This window comes from Lepidochelys olivacea (genome assembly GCF_965140295.1).
Source record: "Lepidochelys olivacea isolate rLepOli2 genome assembly, chromosome: 2".
Taxonomy (NCBI): domain Eukaryota; kingdom Metazoa; phylum Chordata; order Testudines; family Cheloniidae; genus Lepidochelys; species Lepidochelys olivacea.
In genome coordinates, this window is record NC_140412.1 from 81194621 (window position 1) to 81209892 (window position 15272).

General features: G+C 39.7%; 1 protein-coding gene across 5 annotated transcripts in view; it reads left to right on the forward strand.

Annotated features, from left to right (window-relative positions):
* The window catches only part of ZNF521 (zinc finger protein 521), a 268204-nt gene that overhangs the window by 18340 nt on the left and 234592 nt on the right, over positions 1-15272 (forward strand). For all 5 annotated transcript variants that reach the window (XM_084619958.1, XM_084619956.1, XM_084619957.1 and 2 more), the window contains one exon: positions 4939-5118. In XM_084619958.1, coding sequence (XP_084476084.1) covers positions 4939-5118 — 180 coding nt within the window. The remainder of the gene's footprint in view (positions 1-4938; positions 5119-15272) is intronic.

The following is a 15272-nucleotide window of genomic DNA, read 5'->3' on the forward strand; positions in this document are numbered from 1 at the left end:
ATTTTAAGCTTAAAATGGTAATTGTTCAGTTTGTTTACCAGTCACTAACCCCCTTCATGTAAGTCAGTGGGAGATGTGTAGATAAATCCTTTTGTTTAGGTCTGAACATACATGGAATTTATTATTAATAATTGTAAAGAAGTACTGCAAGTAGGTTAATATTATGGTATCCATTCCTTGTAACAATAACGGCTTTTCCCCCTCTTGTATGATTTCTAGAATTAAAGAAATGATTTTTTATTTTTTTGTTTTGGTTTTGATTAGAGTCCTGGTCCTGCAAACAGTTATATAAATACTTATTCATGGGGATAGCCCCATTGATTTAACTGAAGTTACTCTTATAAGGCCTCCTTTCTTAAGGGTTTTCCAGGTTGATTCCTAGAATTAGAGGATTTAAAAAAAAAAAAAAAAGGAGTTTATAGGCAATAGTTCGAATTCTTTCTTTTTAGATTGTAAAGAATACATTTAAGGCTGTTAAGTGAAATACTTTGTCACCCAGAGTACTGTACACATCTTGTTGTTAGTGTTTGTTGCAATGCAGGTGAAACACTTTATTTAAAAATAAATAAATTTAAATGAGAGAAAGGAAGGTTTCTCTAAATCACAGGAATGAATTTATGCCTAAATTATTTGATTTTTTTTTTTAACTTGAGAACTAATAACTGCCATATACATTTTCAGTTTGAAAAACAGTGGGCTGTAAAGATGAGGAATAATACGTCAGGAAATGGTCCAGTTTTCTACTATTTTTACTTTTATTTTTGTATTAACTCTGAGTTGTTAAATCTTGTTTGTGCATTTATTTTCATATTACTATTTTATCTTGTGTTCTGGTACATTCATTGTAGAATAAGATATTATTTATTTATTTATTTATTTATTTATTTATTTATTTGACTATCAAGAGAACTTAATGCTAGAAATTCAAAAATAACTCCAGATATATCTGATCCAGGCAGTGCGGAAAGTCCATACTATATCCACATTGCCAGAAGTTTTTATAGTAATACTTTGTATCTAAGCTCTGGCTCTAACCATTAAATGTGCTTTTTATAGAGTACCAAGTTATAAATGTAGTGCAGCTACGGCATATTAATCTTACTGCAGAGATTTAATGAGGCAGTTGTTTTGCGATGGACACTACTGGGAGCAGAAAGCGACATAGTTTTACTTTACCACTGAGCTGCAGAAATATTTCTTGCCTGGTAATAATTATAACCACATGATCTTAGTTTTCCTTTCTTTTGCCAGCACTTTTCCATGCAGAAGTGGCTTGGAAGCTAGTGAAATGTATTGGAAACTGGGCAGTTTTCATGGTAGTTTGACATTTTAGCTCTGATCAGCCATGGGTCCTTGTTGCGTAGAGAGAAATATGTAAGATAGTCTTTGCCAGTCCATTGAGATGCCTTTTAGATATTCATTACTTTTACTTGACTTTTATATGGGTTATAAAAAGTAAATGTGGTGAAACCTCATTTTTACATGGACAGAATGGAATTTCTGCTGGTTGGCCTTAAGCTGATCCCATACTTGAAATTAATTGAAGTCCATTGGTTTATTGCCGCCAACTCTTTTAAGCCAATGCAATTTTTCATTTTCCCCAAAGTTGCAGTTTTATTAGACCAAGTTATAGAAATAACATCCCTTATGAGGAGGAGGAAGAGGAGAAGGACAGAACCACCTGCCAGAGAACGTAGTAATGGGAAAATCATACTACTTTTAATTTCCACTTATAAATAATGTTAACATAATCAGTAACAGAAGACAGATCTTGATTTTTTTTATTGTGTTCATAAATTGACTTTATTTCTGTATCAAATCTAATCCTCCTTTCTATACTAGATAATTAGAAATGTAGGCTGTAAGCCATGTGCAGTTGCAGACATCGTAAAGTGGTAGTGGGGGCTAGAGCCGTGTTTGTTATAGATGGTAGTTGGGGCATGGCTGTGGAGTTTACAGAATTGACAGTACTAGTGTTTGCAAGTGTTGGGGATGGAGATGTTTGAATAGATGATTGTAGTATTTGTGGCTTTGTTAGTTGCAGATGTTAGGGTGAAGAGGGGCATTTATGGTACTTAGAGGTATTTGATACAGACTGTTTGAAAGCACGGGCCTTAATTAGGAAGAGGTAAAGATGCAACTGCATGCATATTGCATTTATGAACCAGGTTTTGTCTAGGCTCACAAGGAGCTTTTCAAATGATGAAACTAAGCATGTGTGCAGTCACTAACGAACAGCCACCTCTGGGGTGGAAGACAGCTGCTGTTACGATTTAGAAAACCATCCCACAGACTCCAAGTTATATGACCTATTTAAAAAAAATATATATATTTTGTGGTGGTGTCTCTCCAAGACAGTGAATAGGGAGGAAATGCATTCACCAACAGAGAGGCTGAGACTGCCAGAACTCATTTCACAGGAGCATCATAGGCTACAAGTGAACCTAGGTCCCAGAGGGTCCCCCTGAAGTGTTGACCTAAAAACAAATGTGCCAGGTGGCTACATTGCCAGGTGGCATGTATTCTAAAGTTGCTGCAAAAGGGAATAAGCTTGAGTGAGTCCTGTCCCTGTAGAGTTATATCTGTGAATGCAGAAGTGGAAGCAAAAACATTTTTATTACTGTTAAAATTATTTTAATTCTAATAACTAGTATCTATGTAGTAAGCTTTGACTTGAGTAATTCTTCATGTTTTTGTGTGCTAAGGTGTGTGTGTTGTGGTGTTGGATTCTTGTAAAGTGCCAGTATTCATGAACAATAGTTCTTGAATTTTTGCCCGCCTTCCCCTTTTTTTTAAAGCAAACAGGTCTGTAAACTTTATGTGCATCATTTAAATACTCATGTTAAAATTCAGACCCAGTGCCCACATTTCCCTGAGTGCTGTCAGTTTTATGAGATGAAGCTGGGAGCCTGAGCTGAACAACTAATAGTATGCAATATGCATGTGCTACCTTCCAACACGTGTTTAATGATGTTGGGGTCAGTTTGCAAGAGTTAAGACAATTATTTCTTTTCCTGAACTGCTTGTAACCTAGTGGTATTTTAACTACTCTGTTAAGCTTACTGAAGAACTTGGAAAATGTTACTGGTACACAGATTGTTTAGATCCAGATCCAGAATTTAAAAATGGCAGAAGAGCTTTCCTAGGTTCAGATGGTGTCATTTTTGGCAATGTTAGTCTGCATACTACTACTTAATTTGGAAGTAGATGCCTGAGTTAATGTTCTTATTCTAGCATCAAGAAATTTAAAATTGTAAGAATCTTGCCATGTATGTAGGTGTGGTTTAACAGAGCAAACATACCCATTCACCACACTTACTTCTTTCACTCATTTGTTGATGCTCTGTAATATACCTCCCTTTAAAAACAAACCTTGCTATTTATCCTGTCAGAGAGATTCTTCTGGCTTAGCTCATGAGCCACATAGTGTGAGGAAGCTTACTTAACGACAGGTCTGTTTCATTTCTGGTTTATGCATAAGTATCCTCTGTCGTTGGTAAATGATTTGAAGGGCAGCAGTGTTTATTGCAGGTTTCAGGGAGATGGTAAGAGCCATGACAATTGTGGCAGATGTAGGGAATGGTTGGTATTTGTGGCAACTGTACCATTGCAGGCATCTCATCATGGAGGAGTGGTGATGATGGCTTTTGTAGCAGACGGAAAAGGATTAGGTCCTAACTGTACTTCTTTCTCTGTGTTTTTATTAAGAATTCATTTTCTCAGGTGACTTATTCCAGCTGCATAAAGTGAAGCGTTCTCAAATGTCTGAAAAGCAGATGAGGCTGTCCATATGGAAGAAAGTAGTAAAATGTGTGGGTTCCTACACGCATTTGTTGTATTGTGGTTCCTGAGAAGAACAAAAGTAAACTGCCAGTTTGCTTTATTGGAGAAGACAGATTGTTTTATTTCTGTCTTTGGGGGAAACGCTTAGTAAAATGGGCAAAAAGTCAGGAATAGTTAAGGCACCACAGTGTACTCTACCTCAAAAGAAGAAAAGTCAACCTAAATTACTCTTCATTTAACCTCATTCCAGCATTAGTCATTTACAGAGCTGAGGTAGTGCAATGAATTGTATGGTTCCTACTGTGCTCAAGGGATTTGGCTGAGATCACCTGACACATTTAACTTAGAACTTGATAGTGGGATCATGCCTGCTATTTTGGGGTTAGGACTAGCTTGTCCCAGTGATCCTCAAAACACTTGTTATCCCAAACAAGAGAAAGGTGTCCTTGTGGAGTAGTTACAATTTATAACAGTTAGTTTCCAGCTTCCCGTGATCTGGCAAAACAAGGAATCCATCCAGCTTATTCTTTAGTTAAATTGTATCCAAGTTAAAGCACATACATATAACTTTAACCCAAAGCATAGTTTTTTCTGTAATATTGTTCTACATCAAGTAATAGGGTGATAGAATATTAAGACTGGCTTATGAAATACAGAACAATTTCATCAGTATGTTAATCAGTTCAGTTTATTTTAATCTTTTATTTAATTCTGGTAATTTCCTGTGAAATACTACAGTTAACTGTGAAAAGAAACTCTCCTAAACTCATTGTTTTTGGTTTTTTTTTTAATTTTCATTGAACACTGTTTAATTGTAAAGGTAATATTTCCTTTCTTATTGTGATCAAAGCCCCTGGATAAGCTGTGAAAAAATTGATAAAGTTAACACTGAAGTATGGGAGAGTTGTTTGAAAGGGGGAGAGTGCTGTTTAGTTAAGGTAGAGGGAAAATTTCTTTCATCATCAAGAATAGAAAAAAAGTTAAGGAAAGAGGTTTCCTCTGCTTATTTAGCAATAAAATGTAAAGTGTGTTTCTCCTGTGCAGCAGGCTCATGCCAAATGTATTTCTGCTTCTTGGTAACAACAAGAACCAATCTGAGTTTTAAAAGGATCTGTTCTTAAAAGCCCTGAGGTCACAGTCTTGATTTTCTTTCAGATGCTAACTGTAAACTAGAAGACAAGGCAGAAGATGGAGAGGTGATAGATTGTAAGAAAAGGCCAGAAGAAGGGGAGGAGTTAGAGGAAGAAGCTGTGCACAGCTGTGACAGCTGCCTCCAGGTGTTTGAATCACTGAGTGATATCACAGAACACAAGATTAATCAATGTCAACTGACAGGTAAACAATACTTATCGCTTTGTGGCTTATTGCACTGTTCTATTTCTGATTCCAGTTTTTTTCTTCAGATTCATCTCCCTCCCCCAAGTTGTTTTACTCCTACACTTGAATGCTTAAGCCTTAGGTGATGCCCATCATTAATTCCGTGGTAAAGTTATGCTGTGAACTGGTGCACCATAAATTTTATTCAGATTGGATAATTAATGCATTCACACCTGATTTAAACTGTGCTTTAGCTTTCAGAGGGCCTGGCTACTACTCTGTTTTCCAGACTTATAGCATACAGTTTTACATGCCTTTTGACTTAAATTAAAAAAAAATATGTCAACCGACGATGCTGGTAAACAGGTTTGACTGCAGTTGGATAATGGATGAATTCATACAATGGTGGGCTATAGATCGGGATCTTATACTTCTTTGTTCTTAGCTGTTACAACAAATGAGCCGACAGTGATCAATAAATGGAGGTTGAGGGGAATAACAGCAAATTGGTAGACTATAAATAAAAATGCAAACATTAAGTGGCAGAATTGAATGCATATTGGACACTGTTAACTTCTCACAAACACAGCTGGGTAAATGGACTTGTGACTAGCTTGAGTCATTTAATTTGTGGGCAAAGCAGCAGCAGTCTAAAGACTTGGGCCCTGTTCATCCAGTGAGATCTTCATAGGTGACACATTTGCTCCTATGGAAATCTTATTGAAGTAGTTTTGTTTTTAGGCTTACAAACTATTATGATGGATGATACACAGGTCAAAATAGACTGAATGTCAGGGGAAGGGCATTTTCTTTCCATTAAATAGTAAATTAGTTTGAACTATTAAGAGATGAAATTCAGTTGTTATACGATACAGCTATCATGGGGCAGGCTTTGCATGATTATAATTTTGTGTGTGCAGGAAGCCAGTCCCATATATTAACCGTTTTATTGAAAGTGTGTGTGTGTGTGTGTGTGCGTGTTTTCATTTACCTGTTAACCCACTGGAGTCCAAAAAGGCTTCCAGTAGTATAGACAGATAATAAGTGGCACTGCAGCTGATTCAGAATGAAGTGGAGAAAGGAGACAGACGGAATAGGGAGTAGGCGGAAGCAGAAGAAATGTCAAGGGAAGAAACTGAATTTGTTGAAGGATTTTAATCCCAAACCTAGGTTGTGGAGGATGAAACTATGATGCTATGTGGAAGTATTTGTAATATCAGGAGATATGTTTTATCTTTTCTCTCTCTTTCCTTGCCATTTCTTGTTTAAATATTGTTCTGTCTTAAATTTAGGCGATTCAGTCCTTTCCTAATCACACCTGCAAGTTCTTAGTACTTGAATTGGCCCGACTTGAGGCAATGTCTCCTGTCTGTGACTGGTGAGGCACTGTTTCTGGCCGAATGGCTTTTCTCTATTTTATCTTATTCTGGTGTATTATTATTTTTCTGTCTCCTCCTCTTTTGTTACCTCTTCTGTTCTATCTTCTTTTGCCCTTCCTCACTCTTACTGGTTTTCCCCAGTCCTGCAACAAAAATTTCCTCCTCCATGCCCCCTTTCCTGCCTCAAATCCCCCTTATTCTTACCCTGCTTTCCCGCTTATTCTGGTGCCTGCCCTACCCCTTTCTTGCTTCTTTTCCCCAATTCGTTCTCCATCCCATGCAGTCCTGTGATTTCTCCCATGCAATAGGTTTTCTGCTCACATTGCAAGCAGCATGAACTGAACAGTGCTTCCACACCATAGCTGGGGAAGTGAAAAAGTCCTCAAGCACTGCTCCTGGTCTACATCACCTTTGGCCTTGCTAAAAGGCAAATGGTGCCATGCTAAATGAGGGCTAGAGTGAGTTTGCTGCATGAGTCAATTTGAAAGAAAAAAAGTTTGTTTTTGAAGGGAGGTATTTAAGCCCATTTAAGAAAAAAAACTCCAAACTATATCACTCTTGCAAGAAAATGGATGGTTGTTAATGGGTTGCAGCAAGAGGATTCAAAATAACAAAATCCTTTTGTCTGCTTTTGCTCATAGGGTGCCAGGTAGGGCAAAGAAGCCAACCCTCCTTTGTATAAAATTACCAATGATCTGCATGTATATATTTATAAGAGAGTAAAAATGGAGGAAATGACCAGTATAGTGGAAGAGGTTCCCATTCCTTGGCTCTTCAGAAAACTCCTAAAAATAAATTAAAGAAGTTCTTGTTAATAGGAATTGTGTGCCTGGGCCAAGAATAGTATAGATGTTATAGAACTAGGGCATGAAATGTATTGACTCTTGTGTTTTGTGCTCATTTCTACTATATTTGTTAGAAACTGTTATTGGACAAGTACCTCTGTAATAAAAGCAATAGTAATAATGCACATGAAATAAATGGTGTTTGTTTTTAGCATCTGTAGAGTTCTACCCAACTCACAATTAAATTAGTGGAAAAACTCTGTGACCAATGTCAGTGGGTGCAGGGTCAGGATCAAAGCTTCATTACAAAAATATAACCACGTTTGAGTTTTTTGAGCAGCCCCCGTTCTTCCTAACCAATAGCATCTATTTCTATCTCTGCTTGTCGTCTTTTTCAAGAAAGTCTATGAAACTAGTAGGCACTGAGGAGCTGTATAGACCCTTTTACAAGCAGTTTGTCCATAGTGTTCAAACTTGGGTGTCTCAAGTTAAGCTCCTAAATCCAAATTCTGTTTCCTACATCAGTATTTCTTGTGTTTCAAAAGTGCCTGAGCACCTGCAACTTGCATGGATTTCAGTGATCTTTGGAGGTGCTCTTGTAGTGGACATGGAGCTACTTTTTAATAGTTTATAAATACTGTATTTTGACCCTGTTCAGATGGTTGATGTGGGACTATACTGGGTTAAATCAACAGGGTTGTTGGGGAAACAGGCAGGAAGGCAAAACAGTGACTCTTGTATGAGAGACACCTCTTAGCAGAGCCTTTGTTGTTTGTTATAGGGTAATGGGAGAGCCATTGTCCCAAGGAGATTAGCTCACCCTCCTGTTGAGCCTACCAAACTGATAGCACTCCAGGTCATTCTGATTTCAGTTCTTATATCTATATTTAAGTTTGTAACTTGAGGCACCCAAGTCAGAAGATTTTCGCTTTCTTCTACTGAGACTGCTATGCCAGTCTGGATGAACACAATAAACTTGCTTTGTCAAATCTCCTTTCTGTTCTCTTCTCCAGAAATAGAAGTAGGACTGAGGCTAGTGATTCTTGGAGGAGTATCAGTTTTACTTTGCAGGCTCAATCTTGAGTATCCTGAATTGCTGTTTTGTCACTAAGTTATGTAAGGAAGGGAAGAGAAGCTATCCACAATTGGTTCTTTCCATCCAACAGATTGTTGGTGGGGTTGAATTCTACGCTTGCTTTCTGGAGGAGGTGATAGTTGCTCTTTTATCCTAATGTGTATGCTGTGATCTTTTCAATTTGGGCCTGATTCCAATGCCACTGAAGTCAGTGGAAAGACTCCAGTTGACTTCAGTGGGTGATGGATCAGGCCCTTTACGAGACATGCAGTAGTATTTTTTTTCCTATCATAATTTTTTTTGTGCTGACATTTTATATGAAAAAAGCCGATGTTTTATTCACGTTAATTGTTCACACCTAAAACGTTCTTGGAATATAGATAATGGATTAAGGGAAAAAAGACAGAATTTTTCACGCTATGTATTCACCAGTATGTAAGACACTGAACTACGTTAACTTAGTCTCCTGAAAATATGAGTTATAAAGGTATAGTATTAATAGAGAAGTTCTCCTGATCTTAACGGTCTTCACTTTGTTCTTCTCACAAGGTTGTGTTTTTAATAACTCATGGATCACTTGCAAGCTGTCATTCTCTGAGTAAAGCTGTGATATCAGACAAAGAATCCTGGTAGCATTGTCGTTGATTATGAGGTGATTCTTTAGGTGTGTTTGTGTGGAGCCCCCTGTAAGGTGCAAATGTGCCTCGTGTACATGAGATAGGATTTTTTGAATACCAGTGTCCAAGATCACACGTGCATCATGTTTCCATGCAGGGCCAAAATGGATGGGGCAGCCACAGCCCTCCCTCAGTTCCCTCTTAATGCCCGAGCAGGGAGATGGAACCCAGCCAGTGTCTGCCCCACAATTCTCTTCAGAAACCCTACATTGGTTCCTTTAAATCTCTTCCAACCTATTTGGTGAAGATCTCTTACCACCAAACTGATCAGTTCCCCAGTACAATGACCTGTACAGTGGGATAAGGCACTTTGAGCCAGTCGCCACAATTTACATCAGAATCCAATTCCTCAGGGTTCAAACTATGCCTGTCTTGTGATGGAACTATTTTTGTCAAGGGTGGATACAGCCTAGAGAACCACATCCCAAATAAGTTTTCTGTGTGGTATGTCCTTCTCCACCAGGACCCACAGAGGAACACTCAGCTCAGCTCTTCTTGGGCAATCCATGTGGATGACTTTTGGACTCAAAAGTAAGGAGTACAGTAAGGCTGGATAAACTAGTGTTAGCTGGCACTCCCTTGGGCACTCTTCACTCTGGGATTGGGCACTGGAAAGAAGTGAAGGAGGATGCATGTAGAGTAGGCACCAGTGATGTAGGCCCCAACCACCTTAACATCAGTAAAGGCCGCTGTGTGCAAGACCTTGATGCCTATTGTCTGAGCACTGAGTCCCTCAGCACTGAGAGTCACAGAATGAGAAGCCTGACACCAGTCCAAGGGCTTCATGTATACTATAGAGATATGCATATCACTGCTGAACATGTTCCTGGTATTGAAGAGCTGCCTGTCACCCACTGGGCTATTGGATATTGTGTCATTTGGGGGAGAGAGAGAGAGAGCGCACAAGCATGAGCATCTGGTGGTTAGAGCTCTTACCCAGGATGTGGGAGATCCAAAATCTAGACCCCCTACTCCAGTGACTCTTAAATTATTTATTCACTGTGGAACAACTTCCACAGGAAAGACTCAAGGAGGCTCACATCAGAATATCCTATAGCCCAGTGGTTAGAGCACTTACCTGAGAGGTAGCAGATCCCTGTTTAAGATGCTTCTCCATCTTTGGTGGACCAGGGTCTGCCACATCCCAGGTGAATAGCCTAACCATGAGCCTAAAAGTTATGAGAGAGCTCCTCCTCTGCCTCCCTCCCCTGCAGTTTCTTGCTAAAACCTCATAATTCCAGGAGTGGTTTTGCAGATGAGAATTGCTAGCAGAGAGAGGTGCCTCCCTGCAGCCTGGACGTAGGTGTTTATCTCTGAGAGGGGCAGGGTTTAGCACACACCCCTTTAATTGGCATCGCCCATTGGCTGGCTTAGGCAGCGCCATGCCTAGCATGCTGGCTTCGTGAATCAGAGTCTAAGGCTGTGTCTACGTTGCCACTTTCAGCGCTGTAACGTGGGCAGTGTAGACATACCCTTGGGAACCTAGACTCCTGTACAATGAATGAGGAAAGAAGGATCCCTTAGGGTATGTCTACACTGCTCACGTTACAGCGTGGCCGTGGTAGCGCTGTGACATGGGCAGTGTATACATGCTTTATCGCGAGGGGAGAACTCTCCTGGAGATAATTTTTAAAAAACCACCCCAAACGAGCAGTGGTAGCTTTATTGCTGGGAGCGCAGCGCTAAAGCTTTTGTCGCTCGGAGGGTGTTTTTTCACACCCCTGAACGACTAAAGTTTTAGCGCTGAAAATGGTGGTGTAGACACAGCCTAACTCAGGCTTTGTGAATCACAGTGATTTTCTAGGCACCTAAATGTTAGGCACTGTGATGCTCAGCACGCTTGAAATATGCCCTCTTCCTATTAACTCAGCTAGGCCTCCTAGTGAACTACGAAAAATCATCTTGGATCCTATTACTGATGATAGAGCTCATAGGAGCTCTGTTCTGTGAGAGTGTACCTCCCTGAAAACAGGTTCCTGATGCACAGGATAGAATCAAACCTGATTATGATGGAATGGATGCATGTGGAGCAGCTAGTTGTATGATGATGTTGCAGCCACTCCAGCTCTGGCTCAGGTCAGTCTGTTCCGCAACAAAACTATGTTTGAGTTTCGAAGAGGATTCGAGCGGATGATGGAGGGAAGGCAAGAGGAGGCTGAAGGGAAAAGTCAAGGCTTGCAGATGAAAGCTGGACTGGTGAATTCTGAGGATAAACTGCTGGGTGGGGACAATGGCCAGTGGAAGCATGTGACTACAAGAACCAGGCTGAGGAAAAGACCAGCTAGTGAAGGAGAAATAGAGTTCATGAACAGGTTTGCTGAGTTGGAGAATGAAGAAGGGGTGCAACAGGCAGTAACTGAAGGTGGGAAGGCCAGGAAGAAGAGAAGAGCGGCAAGTCCTATAAGAAACGCGGAGTTCAGAGTCCCAGCAGGACACGTGACGACTTGCCAAAGATTGCAAAAGGGAATGAAAGACAAGAGGACTCGCAGCCGGAAAGAATAGGAGGAAGGCCAGAGAATCACACCATCATCAGGAAAAGGCAGATCTGTGTGGTTGGAGACTCCCTACTAGACAGGCCTGTCATCAGAGCTAATTTGGAGAACAGAAGAGTGTGATGTCTATTGGGAGCTAAGATATGTGATGTGGATCTGAGGCTGAAGAAAATTCTAATGGGAGCAGGAAAGAATCCACTGTTTGTCCTTCATGTGGGAACAAGTGATACAGCTAGATTCTCACTGGAACATATCAAGGGAGACTATGCCAAGCTAGAGAAGATGCTTAAGAAATTGGAGGCTCAGGTGATCTTCAGTGGGATGAGAGGAGGAGAATTAAGGTTATGACAAGATTATGATACTCAACAGATGGCTCAGGCAGTGGTGCTATAAGGAGGGCTTTGGGATGTTTGACTACTCAGAGGCATTCATGGACAGAGGACCATTCTCATGGGATGGACTCCACCTGAGAAGGGAGGAAAATAGACTTCTGGAATGGAGGCTGGCACAACTCATTAAAAGAGCTTTAAACTAGAAACTTGGAGGAGACAGTTGGGAGATGCTCATATAATCTCCGCACCAGATTTTTAACACTGAGAGGGAGGAAAATCAAGTCAAAAAGGATACAGCAATGGGGAAAGGAGCAGCAGTGGGTAGAAGAATGGACATTTAAAAGGAATGGTGGTGCTGATACCAATGATGCTAACAGTCAGGTAGGTGATATTGGCAATAGAATGACTGTATCCACTTGGGCGAGGAATGTGGGAGAAGCCAAGCAGCAACACTTAAGATGTTTGTACACCAATGCAAGAAGTAACAAAATGGAGGAACTAGAACTACTTGTGCAGGAAATGAAACCAGATAGTATAGGGATAACAGAAACAAGATGGAATAGTAGTCATGACTGGAGTACAGGTGTTTGAAGGGTATGTGCTGTTCAGGAAAGACTGAAATAAAGGCAAAGGTGGTGGAGTAACACTGTATATTGATTACGAGGTAGATAGTAAAGAAATTAGAAGTGATGGAATAGATAAGACAGAGTCTGTTTGAGCCAAAATCACTTTGGGGAAGAAGCTACTAGAGATTTATCTTGGGAGAGTGCTTGGGGTATGCTGCAGACCCCCAGGATCCGATTTGGGTAAGCATAGAGACCTCTTTAATGTTTTTAATGAAATAAATACTACTGGCAATTGTGTGATTATGGGAGCCATTAGCTTTCCAGGTATAGATTGGAGGACAAGTGCTACTAAGAATACAGTAAAAGCTTTGTTAATCGGCAGGTTTGGGAAATCCGGGGTGCCAGTTAGTAAAAAATTCAGGTTAACTAAGAGTTATACTTACCAATGGAATGCCAATTTTCAAAGAATTAGAATACAATAAAATGAATAAAGTATAAAATAGTATACAGATACTCACCAATCTAGTATTAGTACTGCATTGCAGAGTGGTTGGTTTATTGAAGCATTTAGGAGTATACAAGTAAAGTTTTCTATACAGTAGGTTATTTTATGACACTGTATATCACTATAGGCAGTGCATAGCGTACACCCAGATCACTAAAAATACATTTAACACAAAAACTATACTGAACATAATTTAATCTTTCTTTGATGATTCAGAAGACACTTCAGGATCTTGCAGTTCCTCAGGGTCATTATTATCAACATCAATTATCATTGTAGATGTAGAAGGTGTAGGAGATTGGGCTGAATCTGTACTGATCCTATGACACACCCTGGAAGCTGCTTTTTTGAATGAATTCCTGGTATTAGCTTGCTTGCTTGTCTTCTGCCTCTTTTGCATAAAAGTAGAGTGCAGAATGTGCAATTGCATAACCTCCTGGGCAGTATAACATGGCTGCCTTTTTGCAAATTTAACTATTACGTCAAAAGCTGAAGCAGCTTTTCCCCGTGTTATTTTGTCCTCTTCACTAAAATCATCTCCTTCACTGCCTTTATCAGTGTGCTTTGACTTTTCAGGATTCAAAACATTCTCTATTATTTCTGCATCAGTAACAGTATGAGTATGTGTCACTTCAATCTCCTTGTCAGCTTCAACCCATTCTTCTATCTCACTTTCATGAAGTTTGCTGATTGGGTGTGAAGGAGTATCCTTCACCATCTGATCATTTCAATGAAAACGATTAATATAAAATACTGTCTAGCTGTTCTAATTTAGGCATATGCAGAGTATGGCATTGATCAACAGCTTTATTTGGCTCACAACTAGCAAAAAATTGAGCAATTGTCCTTTCTGAGCCTTTATGCTGTATATCATGGGCGAGCCAACATTGTACTCTTGAATCAAAACATTCCTATTCTTGCCTTTTTCAAGATGTTTACAAGTATCTATTTTCTGTTTTAATGTCAACACAAGTCTCACGCTTCTTTCCTTTGCTTTTTGCTGGTATTTTGAATGCCATAATGGTAGGGTGGCGTTGATATTTTACGACAAACACAGGACAATACACCAAGTAATAAACCAGCTGATCACAATGGCAGATATAAATAGAAAGAACAGCATTTGGCTCTTCTTGGTTAACTCGAGCATAGTCCGACTGCTCTTGGAAATACTCTGGTCCCAAATAGCATTGGCATCGATTCTGGTTAGCTTTGGCATTGGTCCCAGTTACTAGATTGAAGATGTGCTGGTTTCTAGAGCTTTCTGGTTTGTAAAGTGCTGAATTACACCTCTCTTACTGTAGTAGGGCCCAGATTTTCCTGGATGTGATAGCTGACGGATTTCTTCACCAAATAGTCACTTAACCAACAAGATGTGATGCCATTTTTGATTCGGTATTTATGAGTAGTGAGGACTTCGTAAAAGAACTGGTTGTAGGGGACAACCTTGGTACGTGTGATCATGATCTAATTCAGTTTAAACTAAATGGAAGACTAAACAAAAATAGATCTGCAACTAGGGTCCTTTCAAAAGGGCTAACTTTAAAATGTTCAGGGAATTCGTTAGGGAAGGCTGACTGGACCAAAGAACTCAAGGATCTGAATGTGTGAAGGCTTGGAATTAGTTTTTGCAACTTGGAATTAAAGTATCTGAAGCCTGCATCCCAAGCAAGGGGAAAAATTCATAGGGAAGGTTTGCAGACCAAGCTGGATGAGCAACCATTTCAAACAGGTGATTAAGAGACAGCAGAAAGCCTACAAGCAATGGAAGATGGGATGGATCAGCAAGGAAAGCTACCTCTTGGAGGTCAGAAAGTGTAGGGATAAAGTGAGATCTGCCAAAAGCCAAGTAGAGTTGGACCTTGCAAAGGGAATTAAAATATAATAAAACATTCTATAGCCATATAAATAAAAAGAAAACAAGAAGTGGGACTGCTAACCTCTGAGGATGGGATAGAGATAATCTGTGCATGGTCCCACACCTAAACAAATACTTTGTCTTAGTTTTTAATAAGGCTAATGAAGAGCTTAGAGATAGTGGCAGGGTGGCTAATGGGAATGATATGGAGGTAGAAATTACCATATCTGAGGAGGAGGTCAAACTCAAACAGTTTAATGGCACTAAATCAGGGGGCCCAGATAATCTCCAGCCAAGAATATTAAAGAAACTGGCATATGAAATTACAAGCCCAGTAGTAAGGATTTTTAATGAATCTGTAAACTCTGGGATTGTACCGTATGACTGGAGAATTGCTAATATAGTTCCTATTTTTGAGGAAGGGGGAATAAAGTGATCCAGGAAACTACAGGCCTGTTAGTTTGACCTCACTTGTTTGCAAGGTCTTGGAAAAATTTTGAAAGGGA